The sequence below is a fragment of the Miniopterus schreibersii genome (assembly GCF_964146895.1).
Source record: "Miniopterus schreibersii genome assembly, chromosome: 1".
Lineage (NCBI taxonomy): Eukaryota > Metazoa > Chordata > Mammalia > Chiroptera > Miniopteridae > Miniopterus > Miniopterus schreibersii.
This window is the reverse complement of record NC_138101.1, coordinates 23,892,899-23,904,451: the sequence shown is the minus strand read 5'-3', so window position 1 is coordinate 23,904,451 and position 11,553 is coordinate 23,892,899. Positions and strand designations below refer to the sequence as shown.

The 11,553-nt window shown below is 52.6% G+C and overlaps 1 protein-coding gene across 1 annotated transcript; it reads right to left on the bottom strand.

Annotated features, from left to right (window-relative positions):
• Nucleotides 1–3,171: 3,171 nt before the first annotated feature.
• SHISA3 (shisa family member 3) lies at nt 3,172–7,522 on the bottom strand. Its single transcript, XM_081142173.1, has 2 exons — nt 7,167–7,522; nt 3,172–4,643 (listed from the first exon to the last, which is right to left on the bottom strand). Exons 1-2 carry the CDS (start codon nt 7,441–7,443, stop codon nt 4,204–4,206), a joined length of 717 nt encoding a protein of 238 aa, XP_080998299.1. The 5' UTR covers nt 7,444–7,522; the 3' UTR covers nt 3,172–4,203.
• Nucleotides 7,523–11,553: the final 4,031 nt, after the last annotated feature.

The following is an 11,553-nucleotide window of genomic DNA, read 5'->3' as shown; positions in this document are numbered from 1 at the left end:
CATAAGGGTTGCCAATGATTTGAGTGACTTCCTTTCAAAATACAGAAATGTTTTTCAAAATAATCATGGTTTTGGATGATTTTCACTCAAAGAATTTTCACTCAAATTCTTTGTGAAAGTAACAAAGCATCGATCAGACAAGTTTCTTCTATGTTCTGGTAGCGTGGCTGGTTGTGGTGAGCATCTCTCGAGAAATCTGAAGTGACTTGATGTGACCTCGGCTGTCTCATCTTTCTAAAATGAAGATGTCATCGAGTCACTCTCCCTCATAAAACCTGTCACGGCCCCTCCTTGCATTTGGGATATATCCGACCACCGTGGTGGTCAAGATCTCTGATCTGATCCTGCTTCTCTCTCCATTCTCTCTCCTTTGAATTCTTGGTGTAGTTTCCAGAATGTCCCTTGTCATTTCACCCTTGTGGGTGCTTCTCTGCCTCGTGAATTCCGTGTTTTGCCTAACATGCAGGGTGCCCCTCATTTCCAGCACCTGCTCTCCCTCCCACCAGCCGGGCTCCGTCACTCAGACCCACTCATCCTCGTGGCTCAGGTCCAGCCTCATCGCCTTCAGGATGAGGGAGGTGTCCTTGGCCTGGGCCGCCAGCACACTCTGTATGTACTCGCCCTCTCATTGCAATTCCAAGTGTTGGTTTCTGGGCTCACCCCCCCACACATGCCTGCGAGCTCCCGGAAAGTGGGCAAGATAAGGTGCTTGACAGGTATTTGCCGACATGCCTGAGTCCGTGGGAAAAGTGGCTCCTTGAATGAGAACTGCATGACATTCATCTTGTTACTCCCACCCCCGGCACGGTGCCTGGCCCATCAGTGGTGTCCCACACGTGCTTGTTGAGTGGGACAATACCTGCAAATCTGCCACAGGATGGCCTGTTTACCCTGGGATTGTGCATAACAACATTATCAGCTACCTGGCGTCCAGAGAGAAGTTCAAAGATATGTACTATATGTGAACAAGTGCACGAGGATATGATTTGACTCAGTGTCACCGAATGCCACCTCAGGGAGGTACACAGCGCCTGCCTCTTTCTAAACAGTGCCTGGCCAGGGAGCTGGGTGACGGGAGCACGCTGCTGAGGCGGGAGGCTGCAGCTGGGCGCGTTCGGAACTCTCCAGCGGCATTCTGCCCAATAGATACGAACTGCGCCCCGAGAGGGATGGAAAATAAAGGTGCAGCTGCTAGAGAAACCTGCCAAACTAGGTGGTTCTCAGTGGGGGCAGTTCTGCCCTCTAGAGGACATCGCGAAGTTACGTGGGTGCATCTTTGGCCTCAGCGTTTGGGGCTGGGGCAGGTGTGCTGTGGGCGTTCATTGGAGAGATGCTTCAATGCAAAGGACAGTCCACCCATCAAAGACCCGATGTCCCTCTACTTGACTTTGGAGTGTCCCACTCTTCCTTTCGGTGGAACCACCTCATTCCCTTTCCCTATAAGGTAATATTTGCACGGCCTTGATAAACACTTTGTTTTCCAGCTAGCTAGTGACTGTGCACATCCACGAGGATCAAACTTTTTGTTTGGAAAAACCGCATTCAAGGCGGCAGCGCAGCTGTGGTGTTGAGGTGCCCGTCTGGCAAACCTGCATCGGTGTGGATCTGGAACTGGCACGTCTGTGGCTGTGTGAGGGGTTTGCACCTGAGTCCTTTGCTTGGTCTGCTCAAGCCATTACATTTTGAAGTCAATTACTTCTCCTTTCTATTTGCCATTAGGGGCATTGCACTGATTTTTTAAATTATGTACGTAGGATGAGTAATAGTATCTACGAATTTCACATTAAGACAGTTCACCGGTTGTCACAGGGTAATTGTTCTGAGAGAGCTCACTGGGTCTAGCAGAGTGGACGCTCACTGCCTTGGAGAGCGGGGCTGGGCCTGGTGCTCTGCTCTCCGAGGCTTCCATGCACACAGGCATCCAAACCTCGGGGCAGGGCTTCCCTGGATGTTTGAATCCGGTTTTGCACAAACCCCTGTGCTGACTCCCTGTGGGGCCCTGGGCAAGTTACTTCGCTTCTCTGTGCCTGTTTCCAAATCTGTTAAATAGGATAAAATGTGTTAGTGCCGGCGAATATTTACAGTAGCGTGTGGCTCACAAGAGCCCGGGTAGATTAACTTAAAAATCCGAAAGGAGCGACACCTAACAAACATAGACAAAGCCGGTCTGAGGGCACAGGCGTGTCCCAGAGCCTCTTCTCAATGTCCCCCCTTTTCTGTCCCACCTCTCCGCTGTCCCTCCTTCCCTCCGCCCCTCTCCCTTCCTGCTTTTCCTTCTTCCTTTCTTTCTTTTGTTCCCCATTATGTGGCTAATTTGGGCTGTTGGAAGGAAGGCCCCTTTGAGATGCAGGAGAAAGCAGGAGACTGGAAACCAGAGCTCCTTGGCCATTAGACTGGGCAGAGGCCCAAGATCTAAACTTCGTTCAGAGGGGCCCAAACCACACTCTTAGGTCAGAGTTTGCCTCTAACTAGCGGTATCTAAAAAGAGTCGCTAAGGGTGACCTATGATAGTATGAGCTCATATAAACCTGGGTTCCCCATCAGTACCCCCAGGGGCCAGGCAGGTAACAGCTGAGGGAGACGGGCCAGGCAGGAGGCTGGCGAGCAAACACCAAGGCGGAAAAGGGCCGGCCCGACCCCGGGCAGCACAGGGCCCATCGTGCCACGTCTCCTGGGGGGTCACGAGAAGCCAGAAATCCAGAAATAGCCCAACACATCTGAGGGTGCATGGAGCCCAAAGGCTGGCACTCTAGAAAAATGCATTTCCTTCACTGCTTTCCAGGGCCCAATGCAGGAAATAGCTTTTTAATGTAATACAAAATCCATGTAAGTTTTTTTTTTAAATCCTCGCCAGAGGATATTTTTTCCATTGCTTTTCAGAGAGAGTGGAAGGGGGAGAGAGAGACAGAGATCGATGTGAGAGACACATCAATTGGTTGCCTCCCACACGTACCCCAACCAGGGCTGGGGATCGAGCCTGCAACCGAGGTAGGTGCCCTTGGCCGGAATCATACCCAGGATCCTTTAGTCCACGGGCTGATGCTCTAACCACTGAGCAAACTGGCCAGGGCTAATGTTTTTTTTTTCCTTTGCATTTCAAAGTAAAGATATTTCCTTTTATTGAATAGCAAAGAGATAAAATGAAGTGCTTTGATCTAAAATTTCAACTAGATTTCCCAAAAACAAGTATTTTATTTATTCTAACCCAGCAGGATATATGCCCAAATATGTAGTCATCAGACACGGAATTCAGTGACATTTACGATATGTAATATTAGATGATTATAACCAGTAGCTGGACTTGAAGCTCCACAGTTAACATTAACATAAAAAATTACAGTGTGACTACTAAATAATTAGTACCGTCAATGTGGTAAATCCATTAAATTAGAAATCTTTACATTTGTACATAACTCATTTTACATATAAATGTTTTAAGACCCAACTGTCCAACTTTCATTTAAACACAAAATATTGCTGAACAAAAAGTCTGCAATAAATATTCCCTCGGGTGGGTGAGGGGAATGCTTTAACATACGATCTGTGTTACAATGATATCTGAGTAAATATTTAAAACTCTAAACACCTTCTGTGGTTATTGAAATCTTGTAGTCTGAAAAAGCTCTTATATCTTAAACACAATTTAGTTATTAATTTAAAAAGTAACTGTTTCTGACTATGCTAATATTATTCATGGTTAGGTTGCTCCCAAAATCATAAATAGGTTGTTCACTGTCCCTTCCGTTTACTTATTAGTTAATTCTTTTAAGTGAACCTTCAGTAATTACAACCAGGTATTTCCCTTTGCTTATTTATGAATATATTTGTATTATAACTCACTAAACAACTTATAATGAAAAAAGAACATGTAGACCTTTCCTGAACAGTACAGCCAAGTTGTCCAATAAAATATCTCCAACCCATTTGCAACTTTAAAGTTGAACTGCTGTATATTTTGAATAAAAGCATAAATTGAAATGTAACGGTCACCATGTTTTCAAAGCCAGAAAGCAATTATCTAACACAGTCATTCTGTGATTGGAGCCAGGAACCTTAAGACTAGAAAGTGTTGTGTTTTCCCAGCACTCTCATCACGACATTGCTGGGCTCAAGGGAAGTTTCCTTGGAAATATTTGTGGCAATGGCGGCAGAGTCCCACCTGTCTGCCCTGGTACTACGTGGCAGGTTTGCGGCTGGGGCCTGTCAACTGGAACTGAAGTCTGGACAGGTCTTACCAGGCAGTGGGGGCTCCTGCTGGAGTGGGTAAGCAAAGTATTGGGGTGACACCAGGAAACCGGACGGCTGGGTCAGGTGGATTGGGTGGCCTGTGGTATAAGGCGGGGGCGGCGAGGGCACCAGGCAGCCTGGCTCTGCCCTGGCGAAGGAGAACCTTCGGATGGAGCCCCCTGTGGAGCTGGAGCTGGTGGCTGTGCTGGACTGCCTAGAAGGTGCTCTGAGGTTCGTGGAGGTCAAGATCATGGGCAGGGTCTCTGTCTGATAGCTGCGGAGTGAGAAGCGGATTGGCTGCTGGGAGGGCTCCTTGGGTCTCAAGCAGGTGCAGCAATAAATAGCCACTAAAGAGCCCAGGATGATGAAGGCGATGAAGATGGAGCCGACAATCAGGAAGGGAACGTAGACAGGCTCTAAAAGGCAAAAAAGATATTAGACAGATGCTGGGATAGGGGTCTCCCAAACTCTGGGCAGCTCAGGGGTGGGGGTTCTGGGGCTCAGTCCTACCACTGGTCAGCCCAACTTCTCAGAGCTTGTTACTGGTAACTTCTACTGTGCAAACCGTGATAAGGGAATATTCTTGCTCCTCGTGGGGAGGAAGGAAACTGATACTGTAGCCTCTGTTAACAATTAGCCAGCGTGTTGCACATCTGGAAGTCAGAAGGAACACACTCTATCCTGTTCACACACCGAGGAAAGGAAATGGTGAGTTTTTCTTGGTTACTGTAACTCTGGGTTTAAATCCGGGTTTTAGTAGTTTTATCACGGTGGGGCATTAGGGCTTTGACCCATATCTGAGGCTGAAAATCCATCTCCCACCCCAGAATCTCCAGTCTAAGCAAAGAGAAGTAGGCCTGTTAAATGAGACTCTCAGGAATCTACCAGGCTATGGAAAGAACAGTATGAAGAAATCCATAGCGGGCCCCAATTAACTGTCTCCTAATGCATCACAAATGGTCATCTCTGGATGCTTCCAGAAACAATTTGGGAGCCTACTCCAGCTGCCACACGACTGTCTCTTGACTCCCACTCCAACCCTGGAGAGGTTAGGCTGGACCTTAGATCCTGATGCAGTTATTTGTGTGACAGCATTCCTTGGACAGAGCAAACCCCAGTTTCCTCGTCTGTCTATAAGGCAGACTTGAAATCTCCCACCCAGAGGCACCCCCTGAGCAGTTCTCCGTGTCTCCCCTGACTGACGGAGCCACACACTGTGCGCAACCTCCGGCTCAGAAGAAAGAAAACCCGCATTGTCAAAGGCCCTGCCATGCCTCGTTCTTTTTCATCCGTCATCTGGAGACCCTGGGAGGTGGGCATGATAAGGTCTATTTTCCAGATATAGAAACGTATCAGAGAGGCTTTTACTTTCTCAAAGACGGTGAGAGACAGGGAACTATCAACCCCAGAGTTCTGTGGGCTCCTACCTGTAGGCTCTCCAGTGGACCACCCATTCCCCAAGGTGAGCAGCACCCTGTGGGAGGCGGGGGAATGACTGACACCAGGCCCTGAGCACTGTGCGAGGCCTCACACAGCCCCTGTAGTCCACAACCTCACTCTGAGTCACATGCCCATGCCGAGCTGAGGAGAGGCCAGAGCAGTTAAGGAACTGGCCCAAGGTTGCACAGCTGGTCGTGGAGATGTGCCAGGTCCCAGCCTCAGTGAGTGCGGACTCTGCGCCCTGTCTGTGCCCCCCGCGGGCTGGGAAGGAGACCCCACTGTAGGCGGGTCACTTACACTCACTCTTTGGAGAGCAACGGGGTCCTCCAAGGTGAGAGGAGTCTTTATTTCTCTAACGGGCCGCGACTGCCTAGAGTTTCCCACTTTCCGCTGTTCACCTTTTCTCCAGTAGCCGCTTCCCAAATCCTCTAGGTTGGCTATTCTGACCTCCCAAGTTAAACTTGTTGAAAGTCTCATAAAATGCTGAGGAAGGGCAGGCTCCCCTTTCCTCTGGGTTACCCACCCGTCCGTTGGCGGGATGGGGGGGCCTCCAGCACCATGAATTCTCTCTCCCGCCTCTCCGGCCACGCCCGTGACCTCTCGGGCTTCCGCCCTGCGCGCTGGGGTTCTGGGGTGTCGGGCTCTCGGCTCCGCCCGCTCCTCCGGTTTCCCGGCCGTAAAACCGTTGCCTGGAGCTCTAAAGGGTTTCCCTGATGTTCTGACTCAGGTGAAAAGCTCTTTCTTTTTTTTTTTTCCTAACGCGTAAAGTTCCTCTGCTGGGTCGTGATTTATTCCGCTCTGAAGTGAGCGGAAATTTGACCCGTGTTTTCCGACGTGAGAATAGGGGGCGGGCAGCCCCTGCGACCCTGGTTTCTAAATCTCCACCTCGAGCACTGGGGCATTTCTGAAAGGCGTGACAATAGGGGGTGGGCTGCAGAGGGTAATTCGATGCAGAGAAATGAAAGGAAGTCGGAAGAATGGAACAGCGGTTTAGAAACGCTACCGAAAGACCACAAAAGAAAAAAAGTGGCTTAAGTTCCCCAGCCCTGCGGTGCTACGGCCGAGCGCGCCCCGAGAGCTGCATTCCCTGCGCCTTCGGCACCTCCAGGAGCTCCCGGGGTGACAAGGGCGCGCAATGAGGTGCCCTCCTAACCCGAAACCCCAGTCCAACCTAGTGGCTGCCCCCACAGCCCGTCTCTGCGACCTCCCGAGCGCCGGGGGGTGCCAGCTGTCTTCTCCAGTCCCGCGGTGCCAGCCTCGCGGTCCTCCCGGCCCCCTGCAAGCTCTCCCTTGGCCCGACCCGCGAAGACCCCGAGTAGCGGGAATCGGGGCTGCAAAGGAATCGGGCCCCACGCCTGGAGCGCGACCACCCACGCCCTCCCGATGCCGCCACCGCGCTGCGTCCACTTTGCGCAGACCGGGAAGCCCGGGGCGCCGTCCCGCGCGCACACCCGCCCGCGCGCACAGCCCCGCGGCGGGCGCCCGGGGCCCGCACTCACGCGCCGTGATGCCCGGGAGCTCCAGCTCGCCGCGGTCGTTGGTGCAGCCGCCCTGCTCCAGCCTGGCGTCGGCCGCGGCGCAGCAGTAGCGCAGCGCGCAGGAGCCGCAGCAGATGGTGGCGTCCAGCGTGTCGAAGTCCTCCGGGCACTGGAAGCCCTCGTGGTAGTTGCCCTGCACGTCCACCCAACCGTGGCAATACTCCCCGGGCTGCTGGGCGCCCGCCGGGCCCCAGCGCGGCCAGCCCAGCAGGAGGCACAGCGCCAGCAGCGCCCCCATCGCCGCGCGCGCCCTGGGCGGCCGGAGGGGGACGCGGCTGGAGAGCGAAGGGCTGAGCCGGGGCTCGGGGCGCACCGCGCGGCCGCCTCCCCCGGGGCGCGGCGCGGGCGGCTACCTCGGTGGCCGAGGCCCCTCCCGCGCGGGTTAGCGGGGGCCGCGGGGGCGGCGGGGGCTGCGCTGCGGCTTCCGCGGGCCCGGGCTCCGCATGGTGCGCGGGGGCAAGGGGGCTGCGGCCCGCGGGAGGCGCCGGCAGAAGGTGCTGCTGGGGCTGCTGCCGCCCTTCGCCCGGCTCATAGCGCTCCCGCCGCGAGGGGCGCGACGACCCCTGGGCCACCTCCCTCTCCGCTCCTCAGCGGGGCCATCGCGCCCGGGGCTGGCGACGCCGGGGCCGCACGGCGCCCGCACTTGTGGTCTTCGCAGGGGCCAGAACGGAGCCCAAAGGAAAGAGAATTTGAGGTGCCCACGTGCGGGACCCCTGCCTGTCACGGGAGCCGGAGGCAGCCTGGCCGCGGCCAAGAACAAACGGCCTCCGGGCTGCTGACAGCTCTGCCCGCGAGGCGTCCTTTAAAAGGGAAGGGGGAGGGGAGGGGAGGGGAGGGGAGGGGAGGGGAGGGGAGGGGAGGGGAGGGGAGGGGAGGGGAGGGGAGGGGAGGGGAGGGGAGGGGAGCCTGAGGAAAGAGTCCGCCCCCCCCCCCCCCCCCCCGGACTGCGCAGCCGGAGCTAATCACCGCGGGCGCTGCGTGGGCCCCGGTCCTTCGCGCTTTATGGTTCGAGCTCCATCCCCGCCTTCCCGGGGCGACCCCCACCCACTGCGCTCCCCACGACTCGACTCTAAACCAGACCCTCGCCCCCACGCACCCCAACTCTCCCTCAGCTCAGAAAATTGCGCAGAATGAAGACGGGGGCTGCCGGGTTTCCGCGCCCATGCACGCGCGTGGGCGCGCGGGCGGAGACGCGGGGTTTTGCTTTTTATGGCTATAGCAGCAGCGGCCGCGCGGCCGAGGTCCTTCGGAGCTCCGCCGCCTGGTGCGCGCCTCGGGACTCGGTCCTGGGGCACCTGTTCCAAGGATTCTGGGCGGAGAACATGACTTTTAGGGGCCGCCAGCACGTGCACTGAGCTTTCCACCTAAGTTTCTACTTTTTTCCCCTTAGGCGAGCCGCCACGTTTCCACCCCCACACACACACACACTTGCGCTCTTCCCCCCAGCCCCCTGACCACGTTTTCACCAACACACACACACACACACACACACACACACACACTTGCGCCCCCCCCCCCCGCCCTCACCCAGCGCCCGCTGGGGGAAGAACCGCGGGTCACCTCCCCCCGCCGAGGGCAGCTCGCAAAACCTCAAAGAGCACGACTTCTCCGTTCACGCCCGCGGAGGAAATCAAAGAACAAAATTAATGATAATTGAGCAGATCTGAACTTCTGTTGGGGCAAAGAAACACATTTATTTAAATGATGTGTCCCCTGGGTGCCGTTTCAGGGGCACCGCTCCTTGCGCGGCGCGAGCGCCTGTGAAGCGCGTTGCGCGCAGCGGGGCTGAGCCGGGCCCTCCCTGCCCCGCGCCCGCGCCCGCGCCCCGCGCCTCCCCAGCCTCCCCTCCGTGAACGTGTCCCGCATCTCAGCCTGATCGCCAAACGCGCTGAGTGCCCGCGTCCCTGATTTCGATGTTGGCAAGTTAAGTGAAACAAAAGACACAAAGTTTGCTGTGACCAGAAATAAAACTGTGCGGTCAACAGCTTTCGCCAGCCTGCGGCTTCCCGATGGTCCCAGTCGGTTCAGAGAAGCTGAATGTATCTTAAGGAAACGGTTTCTCTTTTAAAATCTAGGTTAAAGTGTACCCCAAGCAGAGAATTACTTCTGGCTTCTGATTTGGGGCGTCAGGATGAGCATTTAGTTATGCAAATGTAAAAATAATGCCCAACGTTTCAGATGTTCAGTAGACTGTGTAAATACAGATTTCAACTCCATTGCTCACTTAGATATTTCTGGGGACAATAATAAGCTGTAAAGTAAAACCAAATTAAGTTCAGGCTTTTATCCACAAACAATGGGACAGCTTTTCTTGACTTAAAAATTAAAATTAAGCATATGGAAATTGTTTTGCAGAAATTACTTAGATACTGTGTTTTTATTTACAAAAAAAAAAAAAAGTTCTTGCCAGACTCAAAGGGCTTTTTTAAAGTTGCCTTTTAGGAGTGTTGTTTGGATTATATATATCCTGAGCAATTAAGAGGGCAAGTCATTTAGAACCACAGCAAAAGTGAGACATAGCGATTATAATAAGATGATAAAACTACAAAGACATGTTTACGGCTAATAACTTTCCCAGAACCACACCTCTTAATATTATTTTTGTTAAATTGAGAGGAATTCCATTACATCACAACTGCATAAAGCTCTGTAGCAGCTACAACAACCCTGGCTAGTCCCCCAAGGGTCAAGTTTCTCTCATTACCCAGCTGTTCTTTGATAGCATTAATATTTTAAGGAGTGATTTGTTGGCACTCACCTCCCATTAATTACATTCTCCGTGCCACAGTGGGATTCGTTTCCTTAGGACACCAGCTGTAATTAATTCCCCCATTCAAAGCCTCTGTCTATTTGACTTATTTAGAGGGTATTTAACTCAAGTTTAGCTGGATATTTACTAACGGAAAATAACCAAACCTTAAAATTACTTGCACATCCATGGATGTGATGTGCACCATGCTCGGGTACCTCGATCCTGACCCAAGGTGCTGTTAAACCATTGTAACAATCCGTTCTTGGGGCTACGCGCGGAAATGTGTTTGGCTCCTTGACACAGAGCATCTCCTCAAATGTTACACTGACAACTTTTAACTGCAAAAGGGGTGTTCTCAGAATGCTCTTGGGGCACGGTGAGAGGGTACACACATCCTCTTAGGTTCATAAGCACCCAAAGTTCCTGTTACTCTGTCACTACTTCCACAGTAAAGGAATAGGAGCAAGCTCTCGCAGACCCCCGCGAGGACTCCAGAGGGAGGACACGGAGCACGGAGATGGCGGAGAAAACCTACACCCTCTGGGGCAGCACGGAGCCGTTTTAGAAGTTCTCCTTATCTCGGTAACACAAATTCCATATTTTGATGAACACAATCGTAAGAGGTCGTTTCCTCAGCCTGCATTCTCCTGTGGCCCTGCCTCCAGGAAATTGTGTAGGAAATGAGTTCGATGATAGGATGTCTGGGATTTGTCTTAATAAACACGAGAGGGGGGCAGTGGGGAGAAAAAGAGAAAAGAAGAGGAGGAGGAGGGGAGGGAAAGGGAAGGGAGGAAGGAAGGGAGGGAGGGAGGAAGGAAGGAAGGAAGGAAGGAAGGAAGGAAGGAAGGAAGGAAGGAAGGAAGGAAGGAAGGAAGGAAGGAAGGAGGGAGGGAGGGAGGGAGGGAGGGAGGGAGGGAGGGAGGGAGGGAGGGAGGGGATGTGAAGATGAAATAGATGAAACTGAAACAGAATTGGCAATAAGGTAATAATTGTAGCTGGGCGTAAGGTACTTATAAAAATCAAAGTGCAATTCTACCTTTTACTTATGAATGAAAGTTACATGTTAAAAATGTTTCTTGTTGTTAATCGACAGGAATTCGCAGCAGCATGAAACTAGCACTGGCCGGTGGTTTTAAACTTTGCCCTGGTCACTTCTCTTTGTTTGATTTTCTTTGGAGCAAAGTGAAAGCCTGAGAAAAGCAAAAGCAGAGACGTGAAGAAAAATAGGGCAAAAGGGGTACATCAGAAGGGGTGGGAACTAAAACATACTCAGGAAGGGGGAGAAAAGGCCAGAGGAACACAGAAGTGGAAAAATAAATTAAATGACAATTAACTTTGGCCATGGATTGGCCAAATTAACTCTCCTCTAGCTGATTTGCACTGGGCCCAGAAACAAAGTAGAAAACAAGAAGGTTTTCAGCCGTCCCTCAACTTCCTTCCTGTAGAGAGGAGTTATCACCAACCTTCCTTCGAGTACTTAGCCCATGACTTAATGGACTTCTCTTCCTTGGATCACTCACTGTAAATCTCTTATTCCAGGGACAAGTCACTCTGAGTTATTGGAAAGGTGTTTTTTCTCGAATTCGCTTTGGACCG